A 17,091-nucleotide genomic window follows, 5' to 3' on the forward strand; every position below is an offset into this window, starting at 1 on the left:
CACTGAAAATTCTACTATTTTAACCAATCACTATGAAGAAGAAACAGTCACGGCCTTTTCACTATATAAGCTGCTTTATAACAATATATCCCTGAGCCTCACTCCATGTTTTGGTTTGAGTGATTCTAGTTTGCAAACTGTTTTTTGGTGTGTGCACAATACCCTTTCACTAATTACTACTTCAGTGATATATTGGTTTTACTTCAGCTGTTTGCGAACTTTTGACAATCAATGACACGCTATTGTCCTGGGATCTATATCTACTCTTGTCACCACTAGTCAACTGGCACGTGGCTTTCAGGACACCAACCGTCAGGGACAGCTCCGTAATTACTTGTTATTCCTTGAGTCGAACGATTCCGGGCGCATGGTGGTTACTTAGCCTTCATTCACCATTTGATTCTGTGCCAGCAGGTCGTCCGGGTGCTTGGCCACTGGCACCGCCGAACCTGGCACCAGGATCGTGGCCTCTCCCAGTCAACGCTGGACCGAGAGAAGCCAGCAACCCCAGCTGGCGGGGAACGAGGGCTGGAGTTGGAGAAGGAGGACGCGCAAAGTCCCGCCCGCCGAGCGCCGCGACGCCTGGTGGGTATTAATAAGGAGAACCTCAAGGCCGCGGCTCCGCCGAGCCTCAGGCGCCCTGACGCCGCCCGTGTGAGCTCGGGGCGGACCCAAGCGGCCGGGCCCCCTTCCATAGTGGCCATGGGGGCGGGGCGGGGCGCGGCGCGCGCCGGCGCGTGGAGGCCGCGGGCAGTGGCGGAGCGCGCGGCAAAGGAGGGGCGCGCGGGGCGGGGGCGCGCGGCCGCTGAGGCCTGTGGCGCCGTCACCCGGCAGACTCGAGCGGGGGGAGGGAGGCGCCGCCGGCGAGGCGCGCGGAGACAGATCGGGGCTGCACCGGCGGCCGGTCCACCCTCCCGCCGCCGTCCTCCGGCCCGCGGACCGCGCGGTCCCGTTATCATGTCGTTGAGGCAGCGGCTGGTCCAGCTGGTCGGCAGTTTGCAGGACCCTCAGAAAGTGGCTCGTTTCCAACGGCTGTGCGGGGTGGAAGCGCCGGTGAGCCGCACCGCCACAGCTGCCGCCGACCCGAGGGAGGATGAGAAGGCGGAGGCGCCCCTCGCCGGAGAATCCAGGCGCCGAGAGCGGCAGCTGGGGGCGTCCGGAGGCCCCCCGCCGCCTGGGAGCGACCGCAATCAGTGCCCAGCCAAGCCAGACGGCGGCGGCGCCCCTAACGGCGTGCGGAACGGTCGGGCGACCGAGCTGGGCCCGGCCTCGCAGCGCCGCGCGGGGGTCCTGCGCCGCAACTCGCTGACGGGCGAGGAGGGCCAGCTGGCCCACGTGAGCAACATGCCTCTCTACTACCTGTTCTGCTTCGGCACGGAGCTGGGCAATGAACTCTTTTACATCCTGTTCTTCCCCTTCTGGATCTGGAACCTGGACGCCCTAGTGGGCCGGAGGCTCGTGGTCATCTGGGTGCTGGCCATGTACCTGGGCCAGTGCACCAAGGACATCATCCGCTGGCCGCGGCCCGCCTCGCCGCCCGTGGTCAAGTTGGAGGTTTTCTACAACTCAGAGTACAGCATGCCCTCCACCCATGCCATGTCCGGCACCGCCATACCCATCTCCATGATCCTCCTCACCTATGGCCGCTGGCAGGTAAGGGTCCCTGTCCTCGCCCGGCTCAGCCTAGGGGAGTTAAAGGACTCCGAGCCGTTGTTGCTGTCTGCAGTTATTTGAATTTGGCCGTTCCCCTCCCAAACCTCTCTTCCCACAGGTTTTCACAGTACCCGCAAACAGGCCCTTTTTAGCTTTTAAAAAAATAATGAAACGATGGGGGAAACCTTCAGACTTAGTCGTCAAACTCTATTTTAATAGTAATACCTTTCTTGGAACCTAAAGTAAACACTATTTGTGGAGTAATACATTATCATCGGGCTTTGGTTGAGTTTCTAAGCGATTTTAATTCTTGTGATGCACAGAATATAATTATGATTACTTAATGTAATGTCCTTATAATTAATAGTTGGGTGACTAAGATTCACCCGTTTTATATGGTGCCTTTCGCCAGACTGATTTCTGTTTCAGGCGTAGGTAAAGTCATTGGCTTTATCCCGAGACAATGTTTATGAAACAAACATGGTCGTTCAAGCAATGAAGTAATGAATTTTAAATGAAAGCCACCCTTTGTGGAAGTTAATGGAGCACCGCCTGACTGCTCTTTTAAAGGGGTGTGGTTGCTAATTTGCTGATAGACACAGTTTAATTAGCTTTTGGATCACTGATCTGAACTACCACTTTGAGCTACAGTATTATTGTTGAATTAGCTTTACAAATGGTTTTAAAGTTATTCTTAAAATTAGGGTTCTTGGTCAGACTAGTGGGTTTGTAAAAATGGTAAATATGACAGCAAGATCAGCCTGACAGCTGGGGATGAGTTTTTAACAGTAAACTTTTATATTTTGCGTACTTCTTCTGGCCTCCCATTTTTCAGTTTTTCATGGTCTGTAAATGTTACTTAGATTTAAAAGCTAATTCTTTTTTTATATAGAAGCAAAATTTATTCTTAGACTGATTTTTTATCTGTCTTTCTAAAATTCTTATTTTAAAAAGTATAGTTGGTTTACAATGTTGTGTTAGTTATCTGCCTTTTAAATTGTAAGGAGGTTTGTTCATTCTGCAGACCAGTCCCTTAATTTAAGAATAAAGTTAATAACTATGAAGAATCTAAAGAATCAGACTTCCTTGATTTTTTTTCCATTACAGCACAAAATCATCTCACACTGAGAAATACACATTCTGTATAAAACTCCATTATGGTAAGCTTACTTATCTCAGGCTTAATTTCAGTATAGATAAACCCTTGTCCTCATGGACATTTCTGTGCAGTGCATCTCTCTTACAGGAACATGGAAAGTATGTAATGTATATAGTAAGAATGGCAGAATTATGAGGGAAGAGTACCATGAACAGTTTTTTTTTTTCCTGTTTAACCTAAGGAGATACACAGTAATATTCAGATTGTAAATTAGTGCTGCCTGTTTTGCATAATAGATAAATATCTCAAGTTTATTTAATCTAAATGCTTCAGAATTTAAGACTGTCATTGACTTATCATATTAACTGGTTAGCTAATGATGTTTCTCTTATTTTTATGAGATTTTCCAGATTCCATAATGATAGAGCCTCTTGTAACTCCTCGTTGAGTAGCTATGTTGCAAGCTATTAATATTAGCAGTCCAAGAAAGAGAAAGTAGTTGTTGCTCATCATTCATTCAGAACACATGCTAACCGGAAGTCTGAAAACAGTACTGCTGGATTGTTTATGGGATGCAGCTATCAATATTTTAACACTTCAGGGTTATTTGAATTATCAGAATATGCTTACATTACAGTTTTTGAACAACCTAGTATATTTAATTCAAAGTTTGAGGAATTTATATATCATACAGTTTTAGAATTTGAGCTAGACAGGACTTTAAAAATCACCTAGTCTCAAACTGTCATTTTACAGATGTGGAAACTGACCAGTTACATTAGAATTAATCTTGGAAAATTGTTTCTTCTTTTACGTGTCCACTCTAAGTTTGAATAAACTTCCAAAATTTGAATGATTGTCTTTGGTTAGTTGTTTTTTTTTTTTTTTTGCGGTACGCGGGCCTCCCACGCTGCGGCCTCTCCCGTTGCGGAGCACAGGCTCCGGACGCGCAGGCCCAGCGGCCATGGCCCACGGGCCCAGCCGCTCCGCGGCATGTGGGATCCCCCCGGACCGGGGCATGAACCCGTGTCCCCTGCATCGGCAGGCGGACCCCCAACCACTGCGCCACCAGGGAAGCCCTGGTTAGTTGTTTTGAAAGAAAGACTCCCGTACATGAAAGTTTTGTGTTTATAAATGTTTGGTTGTAATAATGCAGTACAAAAAACCAAAATGACTTTTTAAATTTTTTACTTTTTAAAAAAATCCTTGTTTTGATTGAAAACAAAAGTACCTTCCTTTGCTTAAGGTGTTTTGGTCCTCTTCTCTGCCAATTAGTATTATAGTACTTAGAAGGCTTATATTTCCAGAGTGGGTAATGAAAAAAATATATATTGGAAAGTGGGATAAGAATTAAACAATGCAAGCCTAGTGTTTTTCTAATTAATAGCAGTTTTGATTGACAGTTGTTTCCATCTGCTTGTGCTCCTACTGCTTATTCAGGACAGGTGTGTTTATTTCTAGTGCCTAGGATGCTGAAACGTCTCTGGAAACTGAGTTATCTCACATGCCATCCCTTTGGCTTGAGACAACTACTTCACTCACTCCTCACTTCATGTTCTTAACTTGAAATCTGGACAAGGTTCACTCACATGGAGCCTTTTATATGAACCTTTTCTGTTTCATTATTCATTTGTTCTTAAAATGACAGTAAGCAAGAAAAATCACTTGGGGCTTCTGTAAAGTGCAGTTTCTGCACCTTACTCCCAGAGATTCTGATCCATTAGATAAGTGAGGGGTATTGCATTTTACTGAAATTCCCCAAATATTTTTGAGGAAAAAATGTACTTTCTTCAATCCCTTCAAAAATATCAAGGAAGTCTGATTCCTTAGATTCTTTTTTTTTTTAATTTTATTTATTTATTTATTTTTGGCTGCATTGGGTCTTCAGTGCTGTGCGTGGGCTTTCTCTAGTTGGAGCGAGCAGGGGCTACTCTTCGTGTGGTACGCGGGTTTCTCATTGCGGTGGCTTTTCTTGTTGCAGAGCACAGGCTCTAGGCGCCTGGGTTCAGTAGTTGTGGCACGTGGGTTCAGTAGTTGTGGCTCATGGGCTCTAGAGCACAGGCTCAGTAGTTGTGCCACATGGACCTAGTTGCTCTGCGGCATGTGGGATCTTCCTGGATCAGGGATCGAACCTGTGTCCCCTGAACTGGCAGGCGGATTCCTAACCACTGCGCCACCAGGGAAGTCCCCTTAGATTCTTCATAGTTATTAACTTTTTTCTTAAATTAAGGGACTGGTCCGCAGAACGAACAAACCAACCTCCAGCCAGTAAAATCAACTCTTGATCCTTAGAATATATTTTATATTTCTACGACATTGCTGTCTCAGTTCTTTTGCAGTTCGATTCTTTGACTCTTGTAAAGATATGTTAATAATACAAAAAGGGAGATTGAAACAGTATGGCTCCAAACAATTATTTGATATGCTGGAAGAATTTTTTCCAGTAATGCAAGATAGAAAGTGTTATGGCATTTCTCCAGGTATTAAATAGCTTGATCCATTGGCCAAGATAATGATTATTGCTCTCATATTATTTGTTGGAATTTTTTGTAGTCTGAATTGGGAAAAAAAATAAGAAGTAAGGTACATCAGATATTAAGAACATAGTATTTTGAAGAATAATCTAAAATAAAAAATAAAGCACTCCTTTTGTATTTATGTCTGCATGTTCTTTCCGGAAAGAAAAAGTCTTAATTTTTAAATAATATGGCATATAATGAGTTCTAATTATATATTTAATTTAATAACATTAAGCAAGTTTTAGATGAATTTCATTTTTAAAAAATTAGTGACATCTCACATTTTATAGGGTTACCTATAGGTAACCTATAGGTGTTACCTATAGGGTTACCATTCCCAACTAGGGCATATTCTTTCACTACTTTTAATAATAATAATAGTTATATTATTATCTTTATTAACATTTATTACGGTCTTACTATGGGTCAGACATTGTTTGAAATGTTTATTACCTCATTTAGTCTGCTCTTAAAACATCCCAATGTTTGGTCCTACTATTAATACAAGTTTACAGATTAGGAAACTGACATAGAGGAAGGATAAATGACTTAGAGTAACATAGCTAGTGAGTCACAGGCTGTCTTTTTTTTTTAAATTTATTTATTTTTTGCTGCATTGGGTCTTCGGTGCTGCACGCGGGCTTCCTTTAGTTGCAGCGAGCGGGGGCTACTCTTCATTGCGGTGCGCGGGCTTCTCATTGCAGTGACTTCTCTTGTTGCGGAGCATGGGCTCTAGGCGTGCGGGCAGTAGTTGTGGTGCGAGGGCTCAGTAGTTGTGGCTCCCGGTCTCTAGAGCGCAGACTCAGTAGTTGTGGTGCTCAGGCTTAGTTGTTCCGCGGCATGTGAGATCTTCCCGGACCAGGGCTCGAAGCCCTGTCCCCTGCATTGGCAGGCGGATTCTTAACCACTGCTCCACCAGGGAAGTCCCACAAGCTGTCTTTAAACTTACAGACAAACTCCAGAGCTTACAGAGAAAACTCTTTTCATATCATACTTTGTGATTTTTAAATAATCTTTGCAATAATAAAATTTTTGAAATAGATATGTGTGTTCTTAAAATACAAAAACAGCTTTTATATACCTTGAGAAAATAATGTGTACATACATGTGCAATAGTGACAAATATTTCTTTTAAACATTAAGTTGTTGACTGAAATCAAATGCTGATTTGATCACCTTTCCTTTCCTCTATCTTCCTAATATAAATAAAAAATTAAGCATAATGAAGTCTTTGGGGAAAAAAAGAACATAAGATATTCCATCATAATGTAGTTTATTGTAGATTAAAAAGGAAGATATCTGTGAGATCATGAAACAATAAAAGAAAGGCAAGACATAAGAGTTAGAAAAGTAGGTCACAAATGAGAGAGACCAGAAAAGGCTTCAAGAGCCAAGGAAACTGATCATTATAGTAATTCTTGGAAGAAACACAGTTTATTAAAAAATCAAATTGGTTCGCTACTTTATTTCTTTTTACCTAGTATGATACTTGTGTTTGAAATGCACATTTTCCTGATTTTATAAGTACTTATTATTAAATCTTCATTTTAAATTAATTTATTTGAACAGGTAATAGATTGTAGAAAATTCAATATTTACATAAAAATATGAAGAGGAGAGTACAGTTTCTCTTCTTTTTCTGTTCCACAGCTATGAGAATCTCATTTCCAGAGGGATTCATTGTTAGAAGTTTCTTATTTAGTCTTATAGAGATAGTCTTTACTTTTGTAGGCATATATTTATATAGTTTATTTTTCATACAAATGGCAACATACCGTTCTGGACCTTGGTTTTTTAATGTAGAAATATATTGGGGAGATTTTCCTTTTCTTTTACCCAAAAATTAATGAATACTAATTTTGTGCTTGCGATTGTCTAAATGCCTTACATGACTTTTAATCTCCATAAAATCCCATGAGTATTGTCACTGGTTTGCAGAAGAAACTGAGGCAGAGGGAAGATAAGTAACTAGCCCAAAATGACTCTGCAAGTACCTAACAGAGCCTGGATTCAGACCCAGGCAGTTCTGCTATGAAGTGACACTATACTACTGTTATATTGCCTCTCCGTATTTGCATTTTCCATGTTTTATACAGAGAGCTATCTGATTTTTTTCACATGTGCATGATGTTCCAGTATATTAACAGCGTAATTTATTTAAAAGTTGACTATTCCAGTACTGCCAATTCAAAGACTTTCTCTATTTTTTTTCCTATCAGATTGTTGGTATTTTACTAATTTTTAAAAACTATACCTCTTTGGTTTTCTTTTTTTTTCTTTAAGTCCTTGCTCTACCTTCAAATAATGTTACACCATTTCAAGTATAGCAACAGTATACTTCATTTTTCCCTTTTCCCAACTTTTTTTTTTTTTTTTTTTTGCGGTACGCGGGCCTCTTACTGTTGTGGCTTCTCCCGTTGCGGACGCACAGGCTCAGCGGCCATGGCTCACGGGCCCAGCCGCTCTGCAGCATGTGGGATCCTCCCGGACCAGGGCACGAACCCGCGTCCCCTGCATCGGCAGGCGGACTCTCAACCACTGCGCCACCAGGGAAGCCCTCCCTCCTTTGTATTATTGTTGTCGTACATTTTACATCCACATATGTTATAATACTCAGAATACATTATTATTTTTGTAGAGTGTTCCAGCATTATTTCTAGAAATATTTTTTTCTCCCTTCTTCTCTCACATCATCCCCTTCTGGAACTTCAATCTCATGTATGTTAGATTTGTTTAACACTGGTCACTTGTAAATCACTAATGCTATGATGATGATGATGACGACGATGAAGAAGATGATGATGATGATTGCAGTGTTTCTGCTCTCTGTGCTTCATTTTGGATAGTTTCTATTGCTACAACTTCAAATTCACTGGTCTTCTGCAATGTCTAGTTTTCTGGTAAACTCATCAAGTAGAATGAGATATGATTTTAGATACTATATATTTTATATCTGGAAGTTCCTATTGGGTCTTTGGTCTAGTGTACAATTAAATTACTTGTCAGTTTAATCTTTTTAGGCTTGCTAGAGTGGGTCTAGAATAACCATAGTCTAGAGCTAATTTAGCCTCACTACTAAGGTGATAACCTTCCAAAGACTACCCAATTCCCTCAGCACTCTGCCTGGTGGGAAAGCAATTACAGGCCTGTGTAAGCTTTGGGAATTATTTGGCCTACTGCTTTCCAATAGAAAAGCCTGATGGATTTTCATCCCGTGTGTGCACAGGTTAGTACTCAGCCAATGATTTGCAGAGACCCCTCCACCCCCACGGGGCTCTTTCTCTGTGCAGAGTCCTCTCTCCAGTACTCTTTTGAAAATTATGGCTGCTTTGACCTCTGGGAACTCCTGTTTCTCTCCCCTCAACTCAGTGAGACTGTTGGACTTTGTTTTGCTTCCTCCTCCTGTGCTACAGCCTGGAGACTGCCTCTAGCAGCAAGCCAGGGCAGTCATAGGGCTCATCTCATTTGTTTTCCCTTTTCTCATGAATCACAGTCCTGTGCTATTTGTTTTCCAGTATCTGAAAACAGTTCTTTCATATAATTTGTCTAGTTTTCTTGTTGTTTACAGTGGAATAGCTTTGTTTTCTTTTACAACAGTTAATCATTTATGGGCAGAAACAGAAATTCTCTTACCTCTACTGTTTTTTTTTTTTTAACATATAACAGCTTACTGAGATGTAATTCATATACCATACAATTCATCCATTTAAAATATACAATTCAGTGGCTTTCAGTGTATTCATAGTATTGTACAACCATCGCCACAATCAACTTTGGAACATTTTCATCATCCCCCAAAGCAACCCCATACCCATAGCAGTTGTTCTCTATTTTCCCCCAATCCCTAGGTACCCCTAGGCAACCACTAATCCACTCTAGAGATTTGCCTACTATTGTCATCTCATGCAAATGGAAGCATACATATGTAGTCTATTGTGAATAGCTTCTTTCACTTAGCATAATATGTTAAGATTCATCCATATTATGGCATGTATCAGTAATTCATTCCTTTTTATTGCAGAGTAATATTCCATTGGATGGATATACCACATTTTATTTATGCTTTCATCTGTTGTTGGACATTTGAGTTCACTTTTTAGTTATTCTGAATAGTGTTGCCATGGATATTTTTGCATAAGTTTTTGTGTGGACGTATTTTTTTTTTCCTCTTGGGTTACTTACTAGTTTTTTTTTTTTTTTTTTTGCGGTACGTGGGCCTCTCACTGCTGTGGCCTCTTCCGTTGCGGAGCACAGGCTCTGGACACGCAGGCTTAGCGACCATGGCTCACAGGTCCAGCCGCTCTGTGGCATGTGGGATCCTCCCGGACCGGGGCACGAACCAGTGTCCCCTGCATCGGCAGGCGGACTCTCAACCACTGCGCCACCAGGGAAGCCCACTTACTAGTTTTTGAAGCCTTTTATGTAGTGGTGAAATTTGCCTTTTGACTGTGGTGTGATTTGGAAGTATGTTTCCCTAATCATTACTTCTCTTCTGACTTTTTTTCCAAGGAGAAATTTTTCTTTTTATGTATCAATCTTTTTTTTTTTTTTTACGGTACGCGGGCCTCTCACTGTTGTGGTCTCTCCCGTTGCGGAGCACAGGCTCCGGACGCACAGGCTCAGCGGCCATGGCTCGCGGGCCCAGCTGCTCCGCGGCATGTGGGATCTTCCCGGACCGGGGCACGAACCCACGTCCCCTGCATCGGCAGGCGGACTCTCAACCACTGCGCCACCAGGGAAGCCCTATGTATCAATCTTTTATTTCATAGTTTCGCAATTTTGTGTAATATTAGGATGGCTTTCTACCATGGTTTCTTTTTTTTAAATTTAATTAATTAATTTATTTTTGGCTGTGTTGGGGCTTCGTTTCTGTGCGAGGGCTTTCTCTAGTTGTGGTGAGCGAGGGCCACTCTTCATCGCGGTGCACGGGCCTCTCACTGTCGCGGCCTCTCTTGTTGTGGAGCACAGGCTCCGGAGCGCAGGCTCAGTAGTTGTGGCACATGGGCTTAGCTGCTCCATGGCATATGGGATCTTCCCAGACCAGGGCTCGAACCCGTGTCCCCTGCATTGGCAGGCGGATTCTCAACCACTGTGCCACCAGGGAAGCCCCCTCTACCATGGTTTCTTATAGTACTTTTATGGTTTCATTTTTTATGCTTAAATTTTTGAATCATCTCTTGTTTTGAGAAAGGAATCCAACTTGATATTTCCCAATGGCACTATTTATTGAATAATCCATTTTTCCCTACTGACTTGAACTGTCACTTTTATCATATATTAAGTATAGGTATATATTTGGGTCAATGTCCATAATTTGATTTAGAATTGATATATCTAATATTTTGTGCAAGTACTATACTATTAAATTTATTGTAGTTTTATAAATATTTTTTCAGAATTCTTGCTGTTTTTATTTATCTGTCTTCGTGTACTTTCGATTCTGTCTAGTTCTAAAAGAAAAATCCTTTTGTGGTTTTTTTTTTTTAATTGGAAAGATAAAGTTGTCCTTTCACATTTAAGTTTTTGATCCACCTTCAGTTGCCTTGTACGTGCTGTGAGGTATGGATCTGATGTAATGTTTTATATAAATAATTAACTGACCTTGTGCCGTTTTTGAATAGTTTATCCTTTCTCCACTTATCTATAATGCCACTTATGTTACATATCAAGTTCCCATATATCTATGGGTCTAATTCTGGGTTCTCTGTTTTGTTTCACTGGCCTGTTTGTCTCTCTCCTTAGCAATATTATCACCTTTCTTAATTGGTATAGTTGCTTTAGAATAAGTCTTGGTATCTGTTTATGAAAGTTCTCTATCATATTCTTCAAGACTGTGTTGGCTATTTTTGAATATTTGTTTTCAATATACAGTTTAGAATCAGCCCTTTAATTTCCATGTAAAAACCTGTCTGGACTTTTACTGAAATTGCAATGAATTTATAAATTAATATGGAGTGAATTGATAGCCTGACAATTTTGAATTTTCTTATGTTTGAATATGGTAAATCTTATTTATTTATGTTTTCTTAAATGCATTTCATGAAGTTTTGTAATTTTCTCCATATGGATCAAGCATATCTTTTGTTGGATTTATTTCTAGTTACTTTATTTTTGTTACTGTTGTAAATGATATCTTGTTAAAATTCAAATATTCTAATTTTTGTAGCTGGAATATAGAAATGCCCTTGGTTTTTATACATTGATCACATATAAACTTTGTTCAACTCGCCATTAGTTTAATAATTTGTAGGATAGTCTCATCTGTTCTCTATAGGGAAAATCATCTCAGCTGAGAATAATGACAAGTATATTAGTTCTGTTGTAGTTGTACACTTTTTTCCTTCTCATTGACTGAAAAGCTTTAATCAAGGTAATAACATTCAATTCCACAAATATGATCTCTTCACATTTCTAATAAGTACTAGGCAATAACATAAGCCCTCCAGATATCAGAGTGACTAAAACAAATATGGTCTGTTTGCTCAAGGAGATTAGATTGGTGTTTTAGAAATACTCTTGTGTCTGTATGGATGGAAAATGGACTGGAGAGAAGCAAGACTGGAGGCAGGTAAGCCAGGCCTAGTAAGAGGTTACTCTGCCAGTGTAAGGGAGAGATGATGGGGACCTAGATCAGGAGACTGCAGACAGGCCTGCTGCCTGATTTTATATGACTTGTGAACTGTGAATGGTTTTCACATTTTTAAATAGTTGAATAAAGTCGAAAGAAGAATGATATTTTGTGACACGTGTACATTATATTATTCAAAATTTTAGGGGCTATACAGTAAAGCTTTATTGGAACACAGCTGTGTTCATTCATTACATAATTGTCTGTGGTGCTTTTGTGCTACAACAGCAGAGTTGAGTAATTGTGACCTTGATTGTATAGTCCACAAAGCCCAAGATAGTTACTTTCTGGCTCTTTACAGAAAAAGACTTTGCTGGCCCCTGACCTTTAGGTGGCAGTAGAGAGAAATGGTGAATTTGAGAGTTATTAGGAGGTAGACTGACAAGGCATGGTGATTAACTGGGTGTGGCTGTAAAGAGGAAAAAGTGGAATAAAGGATTATTCCCAAATTTCCAGATGTTTGGAAAGGTGAGAAATACTAGTTTGATTTATAGAGATAGAAGATATTGAAATCAGGTCAGATTTGTGGAAAGGGGCAGGAGCGTGGAGGAGATGAGTTCTGTTTTAGATACGTTGAATTTGACGTGTCTGTAAGACAGCCATTTGCAACTATCTAGGAGGCAGCTGTATACATGAAAGAGACCTGGACAGGTTTGGTGTCAACAACATAGACGTGCAGAACAAAGTGATTAGAGTGGATGATATTGCCCTCAGTGAGGATACAGAGTAAGAAGAACAGAGGGTCTATAGGAAAAAAAAATTTAAAGACATCAATATTTAAGGAATGGATAGAGTAAAAAGAACCTGGAACAGAATCTGACAAGTAGCAGTTCGAGAGGTTAAGAGGATATCTTAGGGATTGTCTAACTAAGGCAGCGTGTGTGTGTGAGTGTGTGTGTGTGAGTGTGTGTGTGTATGTGTGTTGTGGGGGTGCAGTGTTCTAGTAACCCATTTGAACTAGCTTAAGCAAGCAAACAAACAAACAAAAAAACCAAAAAACGTTATTTGAAGGCTAGAGGGGGGCTGTCTCGTGGAAGTCAAGGATAAGAAAGTGCTACCAGGTCTCATGAGGGATTGGAGCTAGGCTCTGGAATGCTATCAGAACTAAAGGCATGCCATCCATCTTTGTTTCTTGAGGTTGCATGGTCTCTCATTTCTGCTTCTTTCTTTTCTGTCTGTACTTTGGCATGTGTATGTCAGGCTCACCCCTAGTTCTATGTCATTTCCAAATTCAAGCACGTAACAGAGACTGACTGACTTTCTGACTTTATTACTATTAGGAAAAAGAATCTAATCGGCTCAGCCCAGCCAATGGATTTGCTTCCCTAGAGCCAAGTGTCTGATTCAGGGGCTGTGGTCAAGAGAGCAGGATCACACAGTATGAGCATGTCTCCAGGGCCACACTGCTGGGTCTAAGTGGGGATGTTTGCGAAGAGAGGCATATAGATTGGACAGTATCATAAAAAGAATATACTATAAACTACAAGTGAAAGAAAGAGAGGGTATTCTGGAAAAGGAAAGTAGTTAATATTGTTAAATGCTACTAAAGATAAACGGGATAAGTACTGAACCTTATAGAAGGCTTGGAAAATAGAAGAATAGGAAAAAGCTAGTGTTAACTTTATTTCCTTACAATTTTGAAATAATTGGGACCATATTGTATACGGACTTTATTCTTTTTTTATTTAATATAATGTGATGGTAAATTTTGAGTCAACTTGGTTAGGCCACAGTACGCAGATTTTTGGTCAAACACTATTCTAGATGTTTCTGTGAGGATATTTTTAAAAGACACTAACATTTAAATCAGTAGATTTTGGATAAAGTAGATTACCTTCCATAATGTGGGTGGAGCTTTATCCAATCAGTTGAAGGCCTTAAGAGAAAAAAGACTGTCCTCCCCCAAGGAGGAAGGGATTCTGCCAGCCGACTGCCTTTGGACTTGAGCTACGTCAAGTCTTCCCTGGGTCTCCAGGCTGCTTTTATACCCTGAAGATTTTGGATTTGCCAACCTCCATAATCCTTAAAATAAATCCAATATAAAGCCAATTCTTTATAATAAATCTCTCAATATATATGTATACATATACATCCTATTGGTTCTTTTTCTCTAAAGAATTCTGACTAATACATTATGTCATAAATTTTCTATCAGTAAAAATTCCTAGAAAACTATTAATGAATGAAATATTTTCATATTCCTGCAAAATACTTTTTATACTATAGGGTTGTCCTTACAGTTGATATTATTATCTTTATAAACAAGGAAACTGCATTGCAAAGGGACTATGAAACTAGCCCATGGTCCCACACCTGAAGAAGTAGGCACCTTTCGGAGAGTCTGCCGAGTTCCCAGCCCTCTGAAGGTTCCCTCACCTATAGGGCTGCCATATTTTCTCTACGTGTTCTTGCCCATCAGGAACTGAGAAGAGTACTGTTTGGGCAGGTTCCTCAATGAAGAAGTAGTGAATTCAGAAAGCTTTATCTACCATGTGGACTGAAGAACAGAGAAACTAGTCTGCAGAAAAAGAAGAATGAAGTGGATATGTAAAGAGAAGAGATGGTCCTGTGACCGTCCAGTTTATAATTCCAGTTTCTTCTTGAAGCTTAGCCTCATTCTGCCCTAGGGTCCTGTGAGATGCTCTGTATCTTTACAGATACATCTCTTTTTTTCCCTTCAAGATAATTTAATATCTGTTATTTACATTTTTAGGGTCCCAATAAATGCATGTAGTAAGTGGCTAGATCCAGGTCTGTGTAGCTCCAAAAACTGATATTTTATTTTATTTTTTTGGCTTCGCTGCGTGGCTTATGGGGTCTTAGTTCCCCGACCAGGGATTGAACCAGGCCCTCGGAAGTGAAAGCACCGAGTCCTAACCACTGGACTGCCAGGGAATTCCCAAAAACTGATATTTTAAGCACTACTTTATTATCAATAAATGTTGATTTATTCATTGTTGTATGGTATATATAATTTTATTATAAACATATTTATATATAATCCTTGCCCTCATTTCTATTTCTTTAGTGAAGAATTCTAGGAGAGAGGTTACTGATTCAATGTATATGAACATTTATAGCTCATTGAGTATTGACAAAATGCTTTCCAGAAAGGTTGCCTCAATTTTTACTCCACTAGCAGTGTATGAGAACAATGCAAGATATATCATTAATGTGTTCTTCCTGTCCTTTGTTGTTCATATAAACACTGTCCATTCCTCAAATGGAAAATATAATATTTTTTCTTGGTGCTTTCTTTGTCCCATGTTTAAGTTACTTTAAAAATTTTTGACTTCTACTAAGAACAGTCTTTGTAACTGCTTTTTTTTAATTTAATTTTTTTTTTTTTGTGGCTGCTTTGGGTCTTTGTTGCTGCGCGCGGGCTCCCCCTAGCTGCGGCGAGTGGGGGCTACTCTTTGTTGCGGTGCGCGGGCTTCTCATTGCGGTGGCTTCTCTTGTTGTGGAGCACGGGCTCTAGGCGCGTGGGCCTCAGCAGTTGTGGCTCGCAGGCTGAGTAGTTGTGGCTCACAGGCTCTAGAGCGCAGGCTGAGTAGTTGTGGCGTACAGGCTTAGTTGCTCCGCGGCATGTGGGAATCTTCCCAGACCAGGATTCGAACCTGTGTCCCCTGCATTGGCAGGCGGATTCTTTTTTTTTTGCGGTACGCGGGCCTCTCACTGTTGTGGCCTCTCCCGTTGCGGAGCACAGGCTCCGGATGCGCAGGCTCAGCGGCCGTGGCTCACGGGCCTAGCTGCTCCGCGGCATGTGGGATCTTCCCGGACAGGGGCACGAACCCGTGTCCCCTGCATCGGCAGGCGGACTCTCAACCACTGCGCCACCAGGGAAGCCCGGCAGGCGGATTCTTAACCAGTGTGCCAGCAGGGCAGCCCTATAACTGCTTTAATTGTAAGTAATTTTATTAACTTACTGACATCAGTGAGTGTGAATGGAAAATGTCCTAATATAAAACATAATTCCAATTATGAGTGATAAATATTTAAGGAAAGCATATCAGTAAAAGTAAAAACATTTGGTAGAATAACTGAAGGAAATGTTTAGATAAGTGTTCTGTGATAGGATTTGCAATGAAAAGATTAGATAGTGACATGAAATTAAAAACATCTAGGAGGTCATATAATCTGTTTTGGGTTTGGTAATTTTTTATTGATTTGAAAATAGGAAGGATTTGTACATTTTTCTTTCATCTTTTTGCTGTTGTTGTTGTTATTTTGCTTTTTTCTTTGGCCGCCCAGCTTGCAGGATCCCCAACCAGGGATCGAACCCGCAGTCTCAGCAGTGAAAGTGAGGAGTCGTAACCACTAGACTGCCAGGGAATTCCCTCTTTCATCCTTTTTGATAAGATCTAAAGACTTAAGTAAAAACATTCTTTTTAGAGGAAATAACATAAATTCAGCAGATAAAGCTCAACATTCTCTAAGAAAAAGAAAATAGAAGCTAGGAACCCTTACCAAACTCAAAATTATAACTTATTTGTGTAGTGATAAAAGTGTAAAGTAATAAGCATGGTAAATTGGAAAAATCATCAGAATAGGCCACTAGAATATAATACTAAATGTTATTTAGCATTGCTGGGTCTGTTTCTTATTTTGTAAAGAGAGGGGAGAGGAATTAGTGTAAGATCCTTTGTACTTGCAATTAAGTGAAGTTTGTACCTAGCCTCCATTCTAAGAAAAACTAAGTAAAATGTATCTGTGGTATTTTTGATCCTAGGGATACAAGGAATTAAACAAATAATACACTTTATACAGCTTAGTATAGTGGTTAAGAGCTCAGACTTGGGAATCAGACTTCCAGTGTTTGAATCTCATCTCTGTAACTTAATACCTGTTTGATTTTGGGCCTCTCTCTGCCTGTGTCATTTAAATTAGAACACCTACCCCTTAGGGTTGTTCTGATGATTAAATGAGCTAATATTTGTAAAGCTCTTAGAATAGTGCCTGGTACATGGTAAATTGTACGTTAAATTATTTAATCTGTTAACATCTCAGTAGAAAACAAACCCACACACATTTCTTCTAACATCTGCCTAGAATTGAATTTGGGGTATAAAAAAATCCAGTTTGAGTTTTCTATTGCAATGCCTTTTGCATTTTGAAAATTACTGTACTTAATTGCCTTTATTCCACTTACTCTCCCAAGTGCTGAGGCAGCTCCAGAAGAGCTGTTGTCATCC

General features: G+C 40.5%; 1 protein-coding gene across 1 annotated transcript in view; it reads left to right on the forward strand.

The window, feature by feature from the left end:
* Window positions 1-809: 809 nt before the first annotated feature.
* SGPP1 (sphingosine-1-phosphate phosphatase 1) overlaps window positions 810-17,091 on the forward strand; it is a 34,901-nt gene continuing 18,619 nt past the window's right edge. Inside the window, exon 1 of the mRNA XM_060141655.1 lies at window positions 810-1,653. Within this exon, the coding sequence (XP_059997638.1) occupies window positions 958-1,653 (696 nt within the window). The 5' untranslated portion in view covers window positions 810-957. The remainder of the gene's footprint in view (window positions 1,654-17,091) is intronic.

The sequence above is a fragment of the Lagenorhynchus albirostris genome, chromosome 1 (genome assembly GCF_949774975.1).
Source record: "Lagenorhynchus albirostris chromosome 1, mLagAlb1.1, whole genome shotgun sequence".
Taxonomy (NCBI): Eukaryota; Metazoa; Chordata; class Mammalia; order Artiodactyla; family Delphinidae; genus Lagenorhynchus; species Lagenorhynchus albirostris.